The following is a 22,830-nucleotide window of genomic DNA, read 5'->3' as shown; positions in this document are numbered from 1 at the left end:
CTGCCTTCCTCCAGAGGCCATATTTAATTTTTTTTTTAAAAACCCTCCTTTTTTTCTTCAGGGGTAAAAGCCATGATCCAAGCATGGACCTCCAGATGAGGTCCACATTCAGCATATCGCCGTCAATCTTCCTTGGCTAGGCTGGGGATGCAGGAACTTCCAATGTTGGGAGCCTGCAGTGCTGGCCCCTCCCACTGCCTAATAGCATTGTCTGGGTCCAGATTGCGACCTGATGTATCCAGATCGTGGCCTAATTTTGAGCCCATCCACTGTATGCATACTGGAGTTATGGTGGGAGTGCATCAGAAGCGCATGGAATTTCAGTCTTTAAATTTTTATCCTAGGATACAACTTCATGCTAAACATAACAATGTCCAAACTTTCATTCTGTGTACTGGAAAAAGGTAATACATTTTTGCTTTTAAAAATGCCGTGACAAAATGTAAGGAGGAATAATCATTTTAGACAGTTAAGATGCAGAATAAACATAGCAGACAGATATTTAATGCTTATACATGGTCATGTTTCTAACACAATGGTCCTATTTCTGTATAATTGTCGACAAAATCTTACATGTTACAGGGCAATTGGGATGATTGGGCTCATTAATGTCACTCAGTAGCAAATATTTTTGTCAGAAAAACCACTGACAATATCTTTTTCCCCCATGCAAAATTAATAATTTTCTCTGATCTTTTAACTCACACTCTCACATAAGGTCTATTAATTGGGACAGTAAATGAGCCACAAACTTGAAAATAATTGCTACTTGAAGCTTAGCTGAACAGAAATCCTCTTGTAAAGTAAGCTGGTCAATGTAAACATTTTTTTAAACTCAAAATGAGATACTCTTCCACTGTTAGGGATTCCACCTACAGCCTGCCTAAAACTGATAAATAAAAATTAAAATCTCTCCCTCCCAGGTAATGGCTGCTGAATGGCCACAAATTGGCATCACCATTCATGTCACTGCAATATCTGCAGCATTCTCTGTTGCCTTTTGTTAATGAAAGATAACGCAATAGAGAGAAAAATATTTCAATGGGATAACACAGAGGAGAAAACATATATAACAAAAGGAAGCACACGGGGAGAAATTCATCTCACAGCAACCTGTTTTTCCAGCATAAAAGTGATGCAAAACCTCTGAATTTTGTGGCATGTTCTGCTGCGCCCGAATTATACCTGTTGCCATATTGGCTCAGATGACTTTTAATCATCCAAGGCACCCACCTGAAATGGGCGTTAAAACTCCTCAAATATGCAAATCGGTGTTCTACAGCAGTTGTAAGATCCCAAATGTGAAGTTCAGGTACAAATGGGTGGAGCTTGTGCTAGGTGTATCAGGCATTGAGCAGTTAACCAGCGATCCTTAAAAGGACCACTGGAGGCTGCTTAAAAGGCCCAGCAAATTTTCAGTTTTTATTTTTGTGGGCATTCTGAACCCACAAAAAAACTCTGGCCCACTGCTGGCATGTTTGAGCACCGCCTCCCCCCACCCCCCCGCCCCATGGATCACCTTCCATTGAGATTGTGTAGAATAGGCCTATACTCTCTGGAGTTTAGAAGAATGAGAGGTGATCTCATTGAAACATACAAGATTCTGAAGGGAATTGATAGGGTAGATGCTGAGAGGTTGTTTCCCCTGGCTGGAGTGTCTAGAACTAGGGGGCATAGTCTCAGGATAAGTGGTAGGCCATTTAAGACTGAGATGAGGAGGAATTTCTTCACTCAGAGGGTTGTGAATCTTTGGAATTCTCTGCCCCAGAGGGCTGTGGAGGCTGAGTCTTTGAGTATATTCAAGGCTGAGATTTTTTGGACTCTAGGGGAATCAAGGGCTATGGAGATTGGGTGGGAAAGTGGAGTTGAGGTCGATGATCGGCCATGATCTTATTGAATGGCGGAGCAGGCTCGAGGGGCCGTATGGCCTACTCCTGCTCCTATTTCTTATGTTCTTCCCTCCCAGATGCTACCTGCCTCAGTGCAAGAGGTGTCCAATTTCCCACCCTCCCTGATCTGTATCGTGGTGCTCATTTAAAATGGTTCAAAGCCAAATTTGGCTTGGGCTTCAGGCCGACATGGACTGGTGCGAGGAGCCGTCGCTGTTTTGGACGCAAATTGAGTTTCTTGGCAATAAGATCGTCTGGCAGTTCAAGGCATTGTGTTCTTGGCTCCAAGGCAGTTGAGGCCAATTCATTAAATATATTCAAGAAGGAGTTAGATATATTTCTTAAGGCTAAAGGGATCAAGGGATATGGGGAGAAAGCAGGGACAAGGTACTGAATTTGGATGATCAGCCATGATCTCATTAAATGGCGGAACAGGCTCGAGGGGCCGAATGGCCTACTCCTGCTCCTATCTTCTATGTTTCTATGTTTCCAAAGAAGATTTCATGCCCAGGGCTGTTTGTCAGTTGTGGTTACTTTGCCTAAGTGTGTTTATTCAGTGTGTCAGGCTGTATGCCCAACAGGAACTGGGGGAGCATGGGGGAAGTCAGTGCAATAGTGAACATTTTCTATTCAGACATTGTCCAACTTCCCTCACTTGGATTGCAACTCCTGTAGGCCAGTCACGGAACAAAATCATGGAAGTGTCCATAGTCCAGGTCATCTCCCTACTCAGTGGGATCGATATATGCTGGCATTTGGCCTGTGCCAGGAGTATGGAAAACAAACCAATTTACAATTATACTATTAAAATAGCAAATATACATCAGAAAGTTTTTTCTGTTTTTCTTCCCAATTTTCTCTTTTACGTTCCTTACTTTGGCATTGTTGCACAGTCAACCTTTAATATCTCAGTCATTATTCATATGTAATTCTTGACAATGAATGTGATTAAGCTGATTGACCATATGGGGCATCACAGGCAAGCCTGACCCTGTTCTCAACCAACAGCCACAAATATGGATCTTCAGCAATGGGCTGGCTTTAAGTGATCTGGAATGGAAGCATTGGCTGATACTTCCCTCCCTAACACATGGGTACTGTAGCCATTTGTAGCACTTTTAATGCTATCGATTGGCTAAATAAGCATAGATCATGAAGTAAACCATGGATCTTCTGGTCTAGATGCTTCAGCTACTTAATAGATAACTTCCTGAGCCACTGGGGGAGCCAAGAAGCAGAATTTGAATTACAACTGGTAAGGTTCAAGCAAACAACTAGTGGTTACTGTTCTGGATTTCTAAAACTGCCATTAAGGAGTGGGGAGGGAAAGAGAGAGCCAGTCATTCAAGACATTGAGACACTGAAGACAATTAGAATGGAAACCCACTTAAACACAGAACTTTTCAACAAACAGTCCATTTAGTTGCAAAAAAGAAATTATGCTCCAAAAGATGTAAAATGTATTAATGGCCTTTACAGTTAAGATACGTATGTCAATGTATGATATAGCTTTGCACAGCCATTGGTCAGTTCATTGCATAGACTGTGGATAAAAGAATATATTATTATTCCACACCTGTATTCAGTATAATTGAAAGCAATAGTTTGTGAGACTTTTTCTGTCTTTTTGAAAAAGTCCAGAACAACCTGGTGATATCTTTGCTGAATGATGACAGTCACATTGTCTCAAAAATATGTAAAGCTGACCAACATCGAGAAGAAATGTTTGCGTATTATCTGTGCTTTAAATATCACTCAGATGGTGTCACATACTTTGTAACAGGTTTAGCAGTTCTAGACATTCTGCTAGTGGCCAAAATAGCCAGTAAACAGTACACAAATTCCTTAACATGTGTAAGGATCTTCGGATAGTGTTCTCACATACCACCTGGAATACCTCAGGATACAGTCAATTAAACAAAGGTTGTGTTCTATTTTAAATTGTAGAGTTTAAATCTCCTGTACAATATAATGTTTGGGTTACTGTAATATTATTTCTTAAGTTTAATAAGATTTATTTGTATTGTACTTACATTCAAAAACATATTTATTTACAACTTGAGACCATTTGTGAAGTGCAGTAAAAAATGTTTTTTTAACCAAATATGGTATAAACCATGGCAACTCACTTTATTAAAATACTCATTGAAAATAATTTAGAACTTGCACTTAATTACATTTGATAGGGGAGCCTCTCACCTATGGAAATAATGACACTGCTGGTTATAGACTGACATGGGAAAAACAATGTATGAAACAGAAAATCTCCATAGGTTATCGAGTAACCTGGAGTAAACATATGGACTATATCCACTTAAGTTTCTGTATGAAGGTATGGTCAGTATAAAATCTACTTTCAGTATATAAATAATAGTACATCTCAAAAGATCAGCAGTAACATTCAAAGGTGTGGAATAATAAATAGGCTATCCCACCAGTAAAGCTTCCTCAGTAAAAATACAAACGATCAAATGATAAAGAATGATCACCCTTTGGGAAGCTATCACTGTTTCACATCAGCCAAGCATGGAGGAGAGAGATTAAGTAGAAATTACATTTTGTCAGTAAGTTATTTTGGTATTTTTTCAGAATTTTCTTTTTTTCATGAAAAGGTGAAAAAGGAAGCAAAAATAAATACAGCAGTGGGATTTATTATTTCCCTAGCAACATTTAGAGAATTCATCCTGTTTAGCAACACTTTAATTGTTTCATCAACATAGTCCCCTGACATACAATTTATCTATACAGTGACTACACTTCAATTGACTGTGAATCGCTTTGGGACATCCTGCGAACATGAAAGGTGCTACTCTATATAAATACAAGCCCTTGCTTTCACACATCCATCCCTGCAGTCATTGTAACACTTTATAGTAATCCAGGGGCTTGGACTAATGATCCGGAGACGTGAGTTCAAATCCCACCACGGCAGCTGGGGAATTTAAATTCAGTTAATTAAATAAATCTGAAATGAAAAGCTAGTTTCAGTAATGGTGACCATGAAACTATCGGATTGTCATAAAAACCCATCTGGTTCACTAATGTCCTTCAAGGAAGGAAATCTGCCGTCCTTACCTGGTCTGGCCTATATGTGACTCCAGACCCACAGCAATGTGGTTGACTCTTAACTGCCCTCTGAAATGGCCTAGCAAGCCACTCAGTTGTAAAAAAAACACTACGAAAAACAATAAGAAGAAAACTGGATGGACCACCCGAGATTGACCTCGGCACCGGCTATGGACACTACAACAGCACACCCAGCCCAGTCGACCCTGCAAAGTCTTCCTCACCAACATCTGGGGCCTTGTGCCAAAATTGGGAGAGCTGTCCCACAAACTAGTCAAGCAACAGCCTGACATAGTCATACACACAGAATCATACCTTTCAGTTAATGTCCCAAACTCCTCCATCACCATCCCTGGGTATGTCCTGTCCCACCGGCAGGACAGACCCACCAGGGGTGGCGGCACAGTGGTATACAGTCGGGAAGGAGTGGCCTTAGGAGTCCTCAACATTGACTCCAGATCCCATGAAGACTCATGGCTTCATGTCAAGCATGGGCAAGGAAACCTCCTGCTGATTACCACCTACCGCCCTCCCTCAGCTGATGAATCAGTACTCTTCCGTGTTGAACACCACTTGGAAGAAGCACTGACAGTATCAAGGGCACAGATGCAGGAAGGATGTTCCCGATGGTGGGGAAGTCCAGAACCAGGGGTCACAGTCTAAGGATAAAGGGTAAGCCATTTAGGACAGAGATGAGGAGGAATTTCTTCACCCAGAGAGTGGTGAACCTGTGGAATTCTCTACCATAGAAGGCAGTTGAGGCCAATTTATTAAATATATTCAAGAAGGAGTTAGATATATTTCTTAAGGCTAAAGGGATCAAGGGATATGGGGAGAAGGCAGGGATAGGGTACTGAATTTGGATAATCAGCCATGATCTCATTGAATGGCAGAGCAAGCTCGAGGGGGCCGAATGGCCTACTCCTGCTCCTATCTTCTATGTTTTTATGTACTCTGGGTGGGGAACTTCAACGTCCATCACAGAGTGGCTCGGTAGCACCACTTCTGACCGAGCATCCAAGCCCTGGAGGACAAAGCTGCCAGTCTGGGCCTGCGAGAGGTGGTGAGAGAACCAACATGAGGGAAAAACCTACTTGACCTCGTCCTCACCAATCTACCTGTCGCAGATGCATCTGTCCATGACAGCATCGGTAGAAGTGACCACACAGTCATTGTGGAGACGAAGTCCCGTCTTCACACTGAGGACACCCTCCATCGTGTTGTGTGGCACTACCACTGTGCTAAATGGGATAGATTCAGAACATAGAAACATAGAAGATAGGAGCAGGAGTAGGCCATTCGGCCCCTCGAGCCTGCTCCACCATTCAATGTGATCATGGTTGATCATCCAAATTCAGTACCCTGTCCCTGCTTTCTCCCCATATCGCTTGATCCCTTTAGCCTTAAGAAATATATCTAATTCCTTCTTGAATATATTTAATGAATTGGCCTCAACTGTCTTCTGTGGTAGAGAATTCCACAGGTTCACCACTCTATGGGTGAAGAAATTCCTCCTCATCTCTGTCCTAAATGGCTTACCCCTTATCCTTAGACTGTGACCCCTGGTTTTGGACTCCCCCGCCATCGGTAACAGCCTTCCTGCATCTAGTCTGTCTAGTCCTGTTAGAATTTTATAAGTTTCAATGAGATCCCCTCTCATTCTTCTAAACTCTAGCGAATATAAGCCTAATCGACCCAATCTCTCTTCATACGTCATTCCTGCCATCCCAGGTATCAGTCTGGTGAATCTTCGCTGCACTCCCTCCATGGCAAGAACATCGCAAGGCGACCAAAACGGCACACAATACTCAAGGTGTGGTCTCACCAAGGCCCTGTACAACTGCAGCAAGACATCCTTGCTCCTGTACTCGAATCCTCTCGCTATGAAGGCCAGCATACCATTTGCCTTGTTAACCGCCTGCTGCACTTGCATGCTTACCTTCAGCGACTGGTGCACAAGAACACCCAGGTCTCGTTGCACTTCCCCTTTTCCCAATCTATTGCCATTCAGATAATAATCTGCCTTCCTGTTTTTGCCACCAAAGTGGATAACCTCGCATTTAACCACCTTATACTGCATCTGCCATGCATCTACCCAATCGCCCAACCTGTCCAAATCATACTGGAGTTTCTCTGCATCCTCCTCACAGCACACACGCCCACCCAGCTTTGTGTTGTCTGCAAACTTGGAGATATTACATCTAGTTCCCTCGTCTAGATCATTAATATATTGTGAATAACTGGGGTCCTAGCACCGATCCCTGCGGTACCCCACTAGTCACTGCCTTCCACTCGGAAAAAGACCCGTTGATTCCAACTCTTTGCTTCCTGTCTGCCAACCAGTTTTCTATCCAAGTCAGTACCTTACCCCCAATCCCATGTGCTTTAGCTTTGCACGCTAGTCTCTTATGCGGGACCTTATCGAAAGCCTTCTGAAAGCCCAAATACACCACATCCACTGGTTCTCCCTTATCTATTCTACCAGTTACATCCTCAAAAAATTCCAGTAGATTAGTCAAGCATGATTTACCTTTTGTAAATCCATGTTGACTTTGTCTGATCCTGTCACTGTTTTCCAAGTGCTCTGCTATTACATCTTTTATAATGGACTTTAGCATTTTCCCCACTACCGATGTCAGGCTTACCGGTCTATAATTCCCCGTTTTTTCTCTACCACCTTTATTAAATACTGGGGTTACATTAGCTACCCTCCAATCCATGGGAACTGTTCCAGAGTCTATAGAATTTTGGAAGATGACCAGCAATGCATCTACTATTTCTAGGGCCACTTCCTTAAGTACCCTAGGATGTAGATTATCAGACCCTGGGGATTTATCGGCCTTCAATCTCGTCAATTTCCCTAATACCATTTCCCTACAAACACTGATTTCATTCAGTTCCTCCCTCTCATTAGACCCTATGTTCCCCGACATCTCTGGGAGTTTATTTGTGTCCTCCTTTGTGAAGACAGAACCAAAGTATGTATTTAATTGATCAGCCATGTCTTTGTTCCCCATTATAAATTCCCCTGATTCTGACTGCAAGGGACCTACGCTTGACTTTACCAATCTTTTTCTCTTCATATATCTATAGAAGCTTTTACAGTCAGTTTTTATGTTCCCTGAAAGCTTACTCTCATACTCTATTTTCCCCCTCTTAATTAATCCCTTTGTCCTCCTTTGCTGAATCCTAAACTGCTCCCAATCCTCAGGTTTGCTGCTTTTTCTGGCCAATTTATATGTCCTCTCCTTGGATCTTATGCTATCCCTAATTTCCCTTGTTAGCCAATGTTGAGTCACCTTTTTTGTTTTATTTTTATGCCAAAACAGGGATGAACAAATTCTGTAGTTCATCCATGCGATCTTTAAATGTTTGCCCTTGCCCAGTCACCGTCAACCCTTTAAGTAACATTCCCCAATCCATCCTAGCCAACTCGCGCCTCATACCATCGTAGTTTCCTTTATTTAAATTCAGTATCCAAGTCTCTGAATCAACTACTTCAATCTCAATCTTAATGAAGAATTCTATCATATTATGATCGCTCCTCCCCAAGGGGCCTTGCACAACAAGACTGCTAATTAATCCTTTCTCATTACATAATACCCAGTCTAAGATGGCCTGATCTCTAGTTGGTTCCTCGACATATTGGTCCAGGAAACCATCCCGTATACACTCTAGGAATTCCTCTTCCACAGTACATAGCAGCTCAAAACTGGGCTTCTATGAGGCACTGTATTCCACCACAATCTTCAGCCTCATGGCTTGGCATATCCCTCACTCTACCATTACCATCAAGCCAGGGGACCAATCCTGGTTCAATAAGGAGTATAGTAGAGTATGCCAGGAGCAGCACCAGGCATACCTAAAAATGCGGTGCCAACCTGGGGAAACTGCAACACAGGACTACATGCATGCTAAAAAGCGGAATCAGCATGCTATAGACAGAGCTAAGCGATCCCACAATCAACGGATCAGATCAAAGCTCTGTAGTCCTGTCACATCCAGTCATGAATGGTGGTGGACCATTAAACAACTAACGGGAGGAGGAGGCGCCATGAATATCCCCATCCTCAATAATGGTGGAGCCCAGCATGTGAGTGCAAAAGACAAAGTTGAAGCGTTTGCAACCATCTTCAGCCAGAAGTGCTGAGTGGATGATCCATATCGGTCTCCTCCTAAGGTCCCCACCACCACAGAAGCCAGTCTTCAGCCAATTCGTTTCACTCCACGTGATATCAAGAAACGGCTGAGTGCATTGGATACAGCAAAGGCTTTGGGCCCCAACAATATCCCAGGTGTCGTGCTGAAGACTTGTGCTCCAGAACTAGCCACGCCTCTAGCCAAGCTGATCCAGTACAGCTAGAACACTGGCATCTATCCGACAATGTGGAAAACTGCCCAGGTATGTCCTGTCCACAAAAAGCAGGACAAATCCAATCTGGCCAATTACCATCCCATCAGTCTACTCTCAATCATCAGCAAAGTGATGGAAGGTGTCGTCGACAGTGCTATCAAGCGGCACTTACTCACCAATAACCTGCTCACTGATGCCCAGTTTGGGTTCTGCCAAGACCACTCGGCTCCAAACCTCATTACAGCCTTGGTCCAAACATGGACAAAGGAGCTGAATTCCAGAGGTGAGGTGAGAGTGACTGCCCTTGACATCAAGGCAGCATTTGACCGAATGTGGCATCAAGGAGCCCTAGTAAAACTGAAGTCAATGGGAATTGGGGGGAAAACGCTCCACTGGCTGGAGTCATACCTAGCACAAAGGAAGATGGTTGTGGTGGTTGGAGGTCAATCATCACAGCCCCAGGACATCGCTGCAGGAGTTCCTCAGGGCAGTGTCTGGGCCCAACCATCTTCAGCTGCTTCATCAATGACCTTCCCTCCATCATAAGGTCAGAAGTGGCGATGTTCGCTGATGACTGCACAGTGTTCAGTGCCATTCGCAACTCCTCAGATAATGAAGCAGTCCATGCCCGCATACAGTAAGACCTGGATGACAGTCAGGCTTGGGCTGATAAGTGGCAGGTAACCTTCGCGCCACATAAGTACCAGGCAATGACTATCTCCAACAAGCAAGCGTCTAACCATCGCCCCTTGACAGTCAACGGCATCACCATCGTCGAATCCCCCTCCATCAACATCCTGGGAGGGGTCACCATTGACCAGAAACTTAACTGGACCAGCCACATAAATATTGTGGCAACAAGAGCAGGTCAGAGGCTGGGTATTCTGCAGCGAGTGTCTCACCTCCTGACTCCCCAAAGCCTTTCCACCATCTACAAGACACAAGTCAGGGGTGTGATGGAATACTCTCCACTTGCCTGGATGAGTGCAGCTCGAACAACACTCAAGAAGTTCGACACCATCCAAGACAAAGCAGCCCGCTTGATTGGCACCCCATCCACCACCTTAAACATTCACTCCCTGCACCACCGGCGTAGCGTGGCTGCAGTGTGTACCATCTCCAAGATGCACTGCAGCAACTCGCTGAGGCTTCTTCGGCAGCACCTCCCAAACCCGCGACCTCTACTACCTAGAAGGACAAGGGCAGCAGGTGCATGGGAACACTACCACCTCCATGTACCCCTCCAAGTCACACACCATCCTGACTTGGAACTATAGCACCGTTCCTTCATCGTCACTGGGTCAAAATCCTGGAACTCCCTCCCTAACAGCACTGTGGAGTGCCTTCACCACACGGACTGCAGCGGTTCACCACCACCTTCTCAAGAGCAACTAGGGGTGGGCAATAAATACTGGCCTTGCCAGTGACGCCCACATCCCATGAACGAATAAATTAAAAAAAACGATGTGGTGACGTAGTTGTGGCTAGAATTATCAGTTACAAAATATATTCTTAAGTGGGATACAGTATTAATTTGCAAAATATTGATTTCTGCAATATTTGTCACCTTTGGAAGTGCTTAAACATCAGTACATTAATTTTTCACAGGGCTTCTTTGGCCCAGTGTGAGCTGCAATACTTGACCATCACTCTACTCTACAGTCAGACTTCAGTGTAAAGAAAAATCACTTAAACCTCACTGACAACTATCCCAACACAAAAACACTTAAATAACGTTCAATATATGAAAGTATTACTCTCAGTATGTTAGTAGAATTTTCACACAAAAGTATGTTATTCCTCCAGGTCGCTGCACATATTTATGAGTTAAGTCCACCAGTTACTTCATTTTTCTTAATTTATAACAATGATATTGAAATTTCATCAAACATTAGTCAGCTATTACATACATGTTGGTAGGAAGAATGAGGAGAGGCAATATAAACTAGAGGGTACAATTCTAAAAGGGGTGCATGAACAGAGAGATCTGGGGGTTTACGTGCACAAATCGTTGAAGGTGGCAGGGCAGGTTGAGAAAGCAGTTATAGCGTATGAGATCCTGGGCTTCATAAATAGAGGTACAGTATAGAGTACAAAAAGCAAGGAAGTTATGATGAACCTTTATAAAACACTGGTTTGACCTCAACTAGAGTATTGTGTCCAATTCTGGGCACTGCACTTTAGGAAGGATGTGAAGACCTTAGAGAGGGTGCAGAAAAGATTTACAAGAATGGTTCCAGGGATGAGGGACTTCAGTTATGTAGATAGACTGGAGAAGCTGGGGTTGTTCTCCTTAGAGCAGAGAAGTTTGAGAGGAGATTTGACAGAGGTGTTCAAAAGCATGAGGGATCTAGACAGAGTAGATAGAGAGAAACTGTTCCCATTGGCAGAAGGGTCGAGAACCAGAGGACACATATTTAAGGTGATTGGCAGAAGAACCAAAGGCGAAATGAGGAAAAACTTTTTTACGCAGCGAGTGGTTATGATCTGGAATGCACTGCCTGAAAGGGTGGTGGAGGCAGATTCAATTGTGGATTTCAAAAGGGAATTGGATAAGTACCTGAAGGAAAAAAATTTGCAGGACTATGGGGAAAGGGCGGGGGAGTGAGACTAGCTGAAGTGTTCTTGCAGAGAGCTGGCATGGGCTTGACGGGCCGAATGGCCTTCTTCTGTGCTGTAACCATTCTATGATTCTATACAGGTCCTGGTGTTATATAAAACTTAGACTTAACTCATGGACTTTTTTGGGTGCAACTTAATCGTGACTTCACGAGTTAAACTATCAGTCCCACTGGTTGTTTAAATGTAGAATCAATCACACCAGGGTATTATCTATGCCACTAAGAAACACTAGGACAGTTTCTTCCAACGAAATACTCTGAATGATGCATCACACCTGGAACTTCTATTTTTATTTTTAAATTGATAAACCCAACTAATATTGAATCTGATTTTCTCAGCATGAATGACTCTTTCCCCCAGATGAAAAATTATCATGAAACATATTTGTCCCGATCTAAACAATCTAGAGAGCTTGTAAGAAAAGCATGGCAGAGGATCATGTTGATGAGCAAAGTTCTGGAAAGTACTATTTTGTAAATAGGGCTGGGTTTTCTTGGCAGTACTCCATTAGACATGTCAATTTTGGTGAAAAGACTTTGATTTCATCCACTACGATGTTAATCCATAGGCTTGAATTTGAGTTATTTTATTTGAATAAGTTAAAATAAGAATTTTCACTGGTGGTATAACCTCCAATTCTACATAAATGCACAAGAACACGAGTAGAATCACACTCTGGGGCATGCAGTACCTGATGGCCAGAGCATCTGTGCACTAGACGGCTAAATTAGTAACTGTATCATCAGTGTTAGGAGTCCTATTGTTTCCAGTTGCTAGTTGCTATTTGATAGCAATGGATTTGCTGTACCTGGATCTGAGGTCACTGCAGTTAACTGGGAACACATTAAGAGACATGCATATACACACGTACACTCACACACACCTTCTGTGTGGGTGACAGGCAGTGAGACTTCCATGCAGGCAGCTGACTGTGCTTTTCGAAAAGGTGGTCGGCCTGGTCCACGACGGTTCAGCTTTGAAGTATCAGCAATGGAAAGGCGCTTGCCGGTGTTGCAGGGTTGGGAAGTAGGGCTCGTGCATACTCCATTGACGTGATCTGAAATAAGTGTAACAAATGGTAGATTTTACAGTCAACCCATTGCATTTAATTGGACACTGCCCCTTTGATGTCGCTGTGCAGCAGCTAGGGCAATGATAGTCTTTCCCAGCAACTGTTTTTCTAGTGAGCTGAAGGAAATGTAAGAGTAACAAAATACAGAATCAAGGGCTGGAAGCCAATGGCATCTCATGTGGGCTGGAGGTAAGATTATCTCTAACTGACAATTTTCAATAATTTATTTTAATTAAATTACTGAGCATAAAAATAAAAAAAATTGTGACAAGAAAAGGGACAAGATGATTGTTCACAATATCAGCATTAAAACTGACTGGAGGACTGGCTTAATATAACAACTTTAACTTCTCACACCAAGTGATTTTCAATATGGCTTCCAACAATATGCAATAAATACGGATAAGTGGAAATCTAGACAAGAAACCAAAACTAATTTAAAGTAGGTCAGCTTGACTGGATTAAGAAAACCAAAGTTAGTGTCATTTGGATACCAAGAAGATTGAAAATGATTTAAATAGCAGAATTTTCATTTTGTTTGACATGAAAATTTGGATGAGCTAAGCCAAGTTTTCACTTTGTCATCGATTTTATGAAAAGTAATTGTAGTAGCTCAAATCTGGTTCCATGTTTGGAGAAATTAAGGGAAGAAAATGTCTAAGTTGATAGTTTTCTTGCCACTCTCTACTAATATCAAATAATTTAAAGCTCTGAAAATACTAACTTCAGTAACTAGCAATAAAGCTGTACTTTAAAACATGATGTAAAATGAATTTAATATGCAACTTGGCATAAAAATCACAAAAGGAAACTAAAAATTTTTTTTGCAGATCATGGTCTGGAGTTTCCACTCAATTGCGTTGGTTTTTTCAGTGCAATTCACCCAAAATCGGTGTAACCGGCGCAAAAGATCGTGGAATTTTAAGCACAAATTGCATTCAGTGCAACTCGAGTTTCCCGATGTTTTGCGCTAGTTTTAAAAACATTACGCTAGAAGCAGGCCCCGCTCACAAAACTGGGCCTGTTAAGTCTGTGTGTTATAGTGAGAATTACTACACAGACCACAAGAGTAAATTCAACAGGTCTTTACTGGTTGGAGGTCGGACTGTACTGAATATACAATATTATTACACTGTGTTTATATACCGGTGTGGTCACCACCGGTATTACGTATACAGCAGCCAAAGAAAGTAGTACCTTTCTTAAGGTGGACCAGGCTTAAGTTCTCTTAAGGTGGAACAGGTTACATACACCACAATCCTCCCTTTTTAGCTTAACAGTCATATCCCCAAATAAACATAACATATATACATATATAACTTCAGGTATAACAGTTCAAAGGTTCAGTCTCTCAGGAGGCTTTCTGATTCGGCTTGGATAACGCCTTTCAGTGGTCTCTGATTCTTGTTGTTGAGGTGCCTCCTCTAGTTGGTTGCCAATGTATTGGGTGTCATCATCATCAAGTACATTCTCGGCCGAGGTAGATGCTTCAGGTTCATGAACGTCTTCCACAGCTGTCTCTGTCACAACCATGGGTTCGACCCTTGCTCTCGACTCTACCAGTTGATCCGCATGACGCTTTATCACATTATGACCAATATCTACGGTGTACATCAGAGGTCCTTGTCTGGCCCGGATTGTTCCGGACTGCCATTTTTCGTTTCCCTAGCCCCTTGCCATCACTGGTTGTCCTACGTCGAAAGTTCGAGTGGTCTTGCTGTTAATATGCCGAAACTGTTTGTTTTCCACTTCCCTCCGCACATTTGGTTTTAACAAGTCCAACTTGGACCGCAACCTCCTGTTATAAAACATCATAGCAGGGCTTTGGTTAGTCACGGCATGATCGGCGTTTCTATATGACATCAGGAACTTATCGACCTTGTGTTGCAGCGGAATCTGATCATCATTCATGGCCTTAATAGCCTTTTTGAATGTCTGGACAAATCTTTCAGCCAACCCGTTTGTCGCCGGATGATATGGGGCAGAGGTATAATGTTTAACTCCATTCTTCTTTAAGAATTGTTGGAATTCTTCCGATACAAACTGTGGTCCGTTGTCCGAACAGATCTGTTCTGGCAATCCGTTCCTTGCGAATATTGTTCTTAACACCGCAATTGTCTTTTCTGAAGTAGTGGTATTCATCTTGATGACTTCTGGCCATTTGGAATGTGCGTCCACCGCGATTAGGAACATGGAGTCCATGAATGGACCAGCAAAGTCAATGTGTACGCGTTGCCATGGGGCTGAAGGCCATTCCCATGGGTGTAGCGGTGCTATCAGAGGTGCATTTTGCACTTTTTGACACCCAGCGCAGCTTTTCGTTAACTCCTCAATCTGTTGGTCAATACCCGATCACCATACGTAAGCCCTAGCAAGACTTTTCATTTTAACTCCCCCCCAGATGACCTTCATGTAGTTCTTTTAAAACTCTTTCCCTTAACTTGGGAGGAATAATCACTCTTGTCCCGTACATCAAAGTACCATGGCAGACGGACAGCCGGTCTCGCCTTGCCGAGAATGCCGGTAACAGAGGATCACCCCGTGTTGGCCATCCTTTCACTGTCACCTCGTAGACTCTGGACAGTGTCGGGTCGTTCCTGGTTTCTCTTTCAATACCTGCATTGGTGACAGGTAAACACTCGATAATGGTCGAATGAAATAACTCAACAGGGTCAACTTTCGTCGTGTCTTCATCTTCAGGTAGCGGCAGGCGCAACAGGCCATCAGCATTGCCATGCTGTTTCGTACCTTTGAATTCTATCTGATATTGATGTGCCCCTAAGAAAAGAGACCATCTCTGGAGACGCTGTGCTGTCATCACCGAAACACCCTTCTTAGGGTTAAAAATGGACACCAACGGTTGATGGTCCGTCAGAAGTGTGAATTTTTGGCCCTGTAGGTAATGATTAAACTTCTTCACTCCCCATACAAGGCTAAGGGCCTCCCTATCGATCTGCGCATAGTTGCGCTCAGCGGAGGTCAATGATCTGGATGCAAACGCGACTGGCCTTTCCGTGCCATTTGGCAATTTATGTGAGAGTACTGCCCCAATACCATATGGAGAAGCATCACAAGCCAACCGAATAGGCAGTGTCGGGTTGAAGTGAGCCAACACTTCCTCTGAGGTGATCAATTCTTTGCTTTTGCGAAATGCCTTCTTATAGTTTTCGCCCCAGTCCCATGGTACCCCTTTCTGTAAAAGAGCGTTCAACGGATGCAGTACCGTGGATAGATTTGGCAGAAATTTATGGTAATAGTTAATTAATCCTAGAAATGACCACAACTGAGAGACATTCTCCGGAGCGGGAGCCTTTACAACTGCCTCTATCTTGTCAGGAGACTTATGAAGCCCCTCCCGGTCAATGACATGACCACAGTACGAGGTCCGCTTCTGGAAGAACTCACATTTCTGCCGATTTACTCTAAGTCCATACTCTTTCAGTCTGTTGAGCACCAGTTCCAAGTTAGCGAGATGTTGTTCATCACCATCACCCGTGATCAGAATGTCATCCAGGTAACACTGCGTGCCTGGAATTCCCTGTAATACCTGCTCCATGGCCCTCTGCCAAATTGCTGGAGCCGATGCCACTCCAAAAACCAGCCTATTGTACCGGTACAACCCTCGATGCGTGTTGATCATGAGGTATTGGCGTGACTCTTCTTCAACCTCCATCTGCAAGTACGCCTGCGCCAGGTCTATCTTGGTGAAGTGTTTCCCGCCAGACAGTGAAGCGAAAATATCCTCAATCCGTGGAAGCGGATACTGCACCGTGTGAAGCACCGGATTAACGGTGATTTTGAAATCTCCACAGATGCGAACCTTCCCTGGATCTCCTGGCTTATTGTTCGCAGGACGTTTCATAACGGGAACAATGGGCGTAGCCCACTCACTCCAATCTACTTTAGACAGTACACCTGAACGTTCTAGTGCTTCCAGCTCCGCTTCAACCGCAGGTCGTATTGCATAGGGTACCGGTCTGGCTTTAAAAAATTTTGGTTGTGCATGTTCATCAATCTTGATGTTTGCCGTAATTCCTCTCAGTGTTCCCAGTCCCGGCTGGAACACCTCTTTAGCCTCATCCAATATTCTGGACAATCGTTTAGGTTTGACAGCTGTTTCCCCGGAATCTACCGTTAGTGCTTTCAAGGAGTGCCAGTCCATATTCATTTTCCTAATCCACTCCCGTCCTAGTAGTGGTGGACCTCCTTCAGGTAGCACATATAAGTCCATTACTTGGCTTCCTTCGCCCTTGTGGACCACTTCTACCTCTATTTTTCCGATGGGGTACACTCTTTGCCCCGTGTACGTTTTCAATATAATCTCCGTATCCTGTAAGGGAATATGTTGGAACAACCTTCTGTAATCTTTCTTATTCATGACCGTCAATGCCGATCCAGTGTCCAATTCCATTTTTACTTGGACTCCTGCTATCTTAAGAGTGGCCCAAATTGTCTGGAGGTCTGAATACTTACCAACGTTGTGTATTCTTAAGCTATCCAGTTCATTACTGCTAGCGTCTGAATCTGACTTCTGTTCGGTCAAACTGTTCTTTGTCACCTTGTGTACCTTTGCATATTTTCCTTGCGGTGACTTTTTGTTGCTGGTCTCCTTTCCTGACCGGCATACTTTAGCTATGTGGCCAAGCCTGCCACACGTTCTGCATTCTTGGTTTTTAAACCAACACTGGTTCTGATCGTGCGTTGTCTTTCCACAACGATAACATTTGACAGAACTCAAACCCAATTTGTTTGTACCGAGTTCCGGTGGCCGTAGCTGCATTACTGCCGTGCCTCTCGCTGCGGCCTCGTGTGCTGCTGCCATAGTGACCGCCTTCTCGAGAGACAGCTCATTCTCCTCGAGCAGTCGCCTTTGTGTATCCTGTTTAAATAAACCACACACAAATCTATCTCGAAGTGCCTCTGTCAGTCCCGTTCCAAACTGACAATATTTTGCTAGTTTACATAATTCCATCAAATATTCAGCATTGCTTTCATTTTGCAGCTGTCTTCTATCGTAAAATTTAAATCGTTCCGCTAGCATCAGCGGCGTGGGATTAAGATGATTTTTTTAGGACAGTAACAATCTGTTCGAACGTCTTATCCGCCGGTTCATCTGGTGATAACAGGTGTTTCAATTGCCCGTATGTCTTCGCACCCATTAAGTTTAGTAATGTTAGTGCTTTATCTGCATCAGGAATTTTATTTGCCTTACAATAGTTTTGTATGCGTTCTACATACGTAGCCTAGTCTTCTATATCACTGTCGAAGGCATTAATGTTCCCATGTTTAGGCATCGTAGCAATTTATCGTATTTTTAATGTTATCCAAGATGGCGGCTTCCCGCTCTTGTCGTTGTCCTCCGCCCACAAAATGGCGGTTTCCCCGCGCTTGGCGGTCTTCACCCGTCCCCCGACGCTGTCTCCGCTTCACCGCGGCTCTCGCGCCTTCAGTTTCCCCAGACGCTGCGCCTTTAGCCCGAATGCGGCCCTTATCTCCGGTCGCGATCGATGTCCCGCGCTGCGCCTCTCGCTCGAAAGCGGCCCGGCCCTTATCTCTGGTCGCGATCGACCTCACCGCCCTTATTCCTCCGTCTTCCCAGCCCCGTCTGTACAGCCAACGCGGTTGACTTTCTGTCGCGTCGCTGCCCAGCTTACCCACCACGAGGTAGTAGAAGAAGCTGACAGTCGCTGATGGAGGCTTCGAGGTCAGGATGTCTTCTGCACTCCGGTTGCTCGATGCCTGCCGCTCGACGTGTCTTCCCGTAGGTGATGAGGGTGGAAACCTCTCTTCGACGTCCTGTCTGTGGACGAAGTCGCCGTGGAAATGACTGCAGCAGGGTAAGAATCGGACTCGTCGCCACTGTTAAGTCTGTGTGTTATAGTGAGAATTACTACACAGACCACAAGAGTAAATTCAACAGGTCTTTACTGGTTGGAGGTCGGACTATACTGAATACAATATTATTACACTGTGCTTATATACCGGTGTGGTCACCACCGGTATTACGTATACAGCAGCCAAAGAAAGTAGTACCTTTCTTAAGGTGGACCAGGCTTAAGTTCTCTTAAGGTGGAACAGGTTACATACACCACAGGGCCCACCCCCAGGATGAATTAATCTCCTTTGGGTGTTTCTGCTAATTGCACTTGTTTGCAGGCCTTCAAGTAGGCTCCAAAAATTAAGCTGGGTCTTTTGGGCGCGCGGACTCTAATAGGTACGTTTTAATTTTTTTTTTAATTTACTAAGGATCTGTACCCAAATTTAACTAGAAAACAGCTGCACTGTCAAAAATTATTAAGAGTCTAGCTTTTCTGTTTAATCTCAATCACTGAGAAAAGATGGATGGAATTGTGAGGTGTTAAGAGGAAGAAGAAAAAGTGAATAGCCTAATAGCGTTAACAGTGAAGCACCATCCTGCCAATGAGTTGGTCATGAGTTCATATCCCTAAGACACACTCTTCAAATCTCCCTACCACTCTTTTGGGAAGGAGGCTCATCAATTTGTGGCTGGATAGAGTACATAATGATTTCTCAGCATCCCACCCTTGGAGGAGGGAGGGAGAAGGAATTATAAGAACATAAGAAATAGGAGCAGGAGTAGGCCAATCGGCCCCTCGAGCCTGCTCCGCCATTTAATAAGATCATGGCTGATCTGATCCTAACCGCCAATCTACTATCACAGAACCATCTCCTGAATCTAACACAATTAGACACACGAAATAGGAGCAGGATCAGGCTACATGGCCCCTGGGCCCGCTCCGCTACCCACAGGGCCATGTCCGATCCGAATCTAGACTCATGTCCAAATTCCTGCCCGCTCCCCGTAACCCTTAATTCCCTTTACTTCTAGGAAACTGTCTATTTCTGTTTTAAATTTATGTAATGATGTAGCTTCTACAGCTTTTTGGGGCAGCATATTCCATGGACCTACCACCCTCTGAGTGAAGTAGTTCCTCCTCATCTCAGTTTTGAAAGAGCAGCCCCTTATTCTAAGACTATGCCCCCTAGTTCTAGTTTCACCCATCATCGGGAACATCCTCCCCGCATCCACCCGATCCAACCCTTCACAATCTTATATGTTTCAATAAGATCGCCTCTCATTCTTCTGAACTCCAATGAGTAGAGTCCCAATCTACTCAACCTCTCCTGATATGTCCATCGCCTCATCCCCGGGATTAACCGAGTGAACCTTCTTTGTACTGACTCGAGAGCAAGTGTGTCTTTTCTTAAGTATGGACACCAAAACTGTATGCAGTATTCCAGGTGCGGTCTCACCAATACCTTGTACAACTGAAGCAATACATCCCTATTTTTATATTCTATCCCCTTAGCAATGAAAGGCAACATTCCATTGGCCTTCTGAATCACTTGCAGCACCTGCATACTAACCTTTTGAGTTTTGTGCACCAGGACCCCCAGATCCCTTTGTACTTCAGTACTTTCCAGTTTCTTGCCATTAAGATAATAGCTTGCTCTACGATTTTTCCTGCCAAAGTGCATAACCCCACACTTTCCAGTATTGTATTCCATCTGCCAAATCTCTGCCCACTTACTTAGCCTGTCTATGTCCCCTTGCAGGTTTTTTATGTCCTCCTCACTCACTACTTTCCCCCCCATCTTAGTATCATCTGCAAACTTTGATATGTTACACTCGGTCCCCTCCTCCAAATCGTTAATATAGATTGTAAAGAGTTGGGGACCCAGCACCGACCCCTGCGGAACACCACTAGTTACTGATTGCCATTCTGAGAATGAACCATTTATCCCAACTCTCTGCCTTCTGTTAGATAGCCAATCCTCTATCCATGCCAGAATATTACCCCCAATCCCGTGATTTTTTATCTTAAGCAATAATCTTTTGTGTGGCACCTTGTCAAATGCCTTTTGGAAGTCTAAATACACTACGTCCACTGGTTCCCCTTTATCCACCCTATATGTTACTTCCTCAAAGAACTCCAGCAAATTTGTCAAACATGACTTCCCCTTCATAAAACCATGCTGACTTTGTCCTATTAAATGATGATTATCCAAATGTCCTGTTACTGTCTCCTTAATAATGGACTCCAAAATTTTACCTACCACAGATGTTAGGCTAACCGGTCTATAGTTTCCAGCCTTCTGTCTACTGCCCTTTTTAAATAAGGGTGTTACATTAGCAGTTTTCCAGTCTGCCGGGACCTTTGCTGAGTCCAGGGAGTTTTGGAAAATTATTACCAATGCATCCACAATCCCTACCGCCACTTCCCTCAAGACCCTAGGATGTAAGCCTTGAGTCCCATTATTTTACCGAGTACCACTTCCTTAGTGATTTTGATCGTGTTTAGCTCCTCCCCCCCATAGCCCCCTGTTTGTCCAGTGTTGGGATATTCTTAGTGTCTTCTACTGTAAAGACTGATACAAAATATTCGTTCAGTGTTTTTGCCATCTCCATATTTCCCACCATTAATTTCCCGGTCTCATCCTCTAAGGGACCAACATTTACTTTAGCCACCCTTTTTCTTTTTATATAACTATAAAAACTCTTACTATCTGTTTTTATATTTTTTGCTAATTTACTTTCATAATCTATCTTCCCTTTCTTAATCAATCTTTTTGTTATTTTTTGCTGTCTTTTAAAGTTTTCCCAATCCTCTATCCTCCCACTAGATTTGGCTACCTTATATGCCCTTGTTTTTAGTCGAATACTATCCTTAATTTCTTTACTTAGCCACAGATGGCTGTCTTTTCTTTTACACCCTTTTCTTCTCAGTGGAATATATACAGTTATTATATACAGTTAGTTGATCATGTGTTACATGAACAATACTTAAAAACATAACATTACATATTACATAGGATATACGGCACAGAAACAGGCCATTCGGCCCAACCAGTCCCTGCCGGCGTTTATGCTCCACACGAGCCTCCTCCCGTCTTTCCTCATCTAAATCTATCAGCAGGAACAGGAGTAGGCCATTCAGCCCCTCAAACCCCATTCAATTAGATCATGGCTGATTTGCACCTCAACTCTATTTACCTGCCTTTGCTCCATATTCTTTGATACCCTTACCTAATAAAAATCTATTTATCTCAGTCTTGAAAGCTCCAATTGTCCTAGCATCCACTGCCTTGTGCAGAATTTCATTATTTGTCTATCCTGGTCTCTCGGAAGGTAATAAAAAAAGCAACAAAATCTAGAATAAATTACAGCGAACAAGATGGCAAGTTGGGGGGTAACATTTGTGCATTTTCCAATTCATTCCAATTGGCACTTGTGCTTAATCATGTTTAGATCTAACTCCTATACAAATGCCAACATAGAATGTTTAAAGACACTCAAATATTTAAAAAAAAACTTACAAATATTTATTAGTTCAATGGTTTTTAATTTCAGTTGCTTTGACAAAGCTGATTAAAATAGAAAGTAAAATAACAAGGTATCGGCAAGGCAATTATTTTAAAATACCATTGATGGTTGTTTAAACCTCAAAAAATGGGTTGAAAGTAACTTTTTGGAACACTATCATTGTATTTTGTATGCAGGTATATATATATATATGTACTGTATTCTATACTACACATGATTAGGAATTTACCACACTGAAAAATTACATGAAACCACCCTGTGAAAACCTAATTTATATTACATGGTTGGACTGTGTAACCCAAAGGATAAAAATATTATTTCATAATATATTTTGTGATTATGAGTATGGAGCAGAAATGTTCCACATAACTTGTCCCCAGTTGGTACTATCGCTTAAAGAGTTTTAAACTGTCCTCGTTTCATTTCATTTGCAGGGAATTTCTTCATGCTTCTCCTGCTCCGCTGCCGTCACTTTGGCGGA

The 22,830-nt window shown here is 43.3% G+C and overlaps 1 protein-coding gene across 2 annotated transcripts in view; it reads right to left on the bottom strand.

Annotated features, from left to right (window-relative positions):
* The window catches only part of stxbp5l (syntaxin binding protein 5L), a 583,450-nt gene that overhangs the window by 49,002 nt on the left and 511,618 nt on the right, over positions 1-22,830 (bottom strand). For both annotated transcript variants that reach the window (XM_086006840.1, XM_086006841.1), the window contains one exon: positions 12,815-12,988. In XM_086006840.1, the coding sequence (XP_085862966.1) occupies positions 12,815-12,988 (174 nt within the window). The remainder of the gene's footprint in view (positions 1-12,814; positions 12,989-22,830) is intronic.

Source organism: Somniosus microcephalus, chromosome 14, assembly GCF_052327205.1.
Source record: "Somniosus microcephalus isolate GS21.2 chromosome 14, FLI_Smic_1.0, whole genome shotgun sequence".
In the NCBI taxonomy this organism is placed as follows: domain Eukaryota; kingdom Metazoa; phylum Chordata; class Chondrichthyes; order Squaliformes; family Somniosidae; genus Somniosus; species Somniosus microcephalus.
Note: the sequence above shows the minus strand (reverse complement) of the source record. Positions and strands in the feature narration are given on the sequence as shown.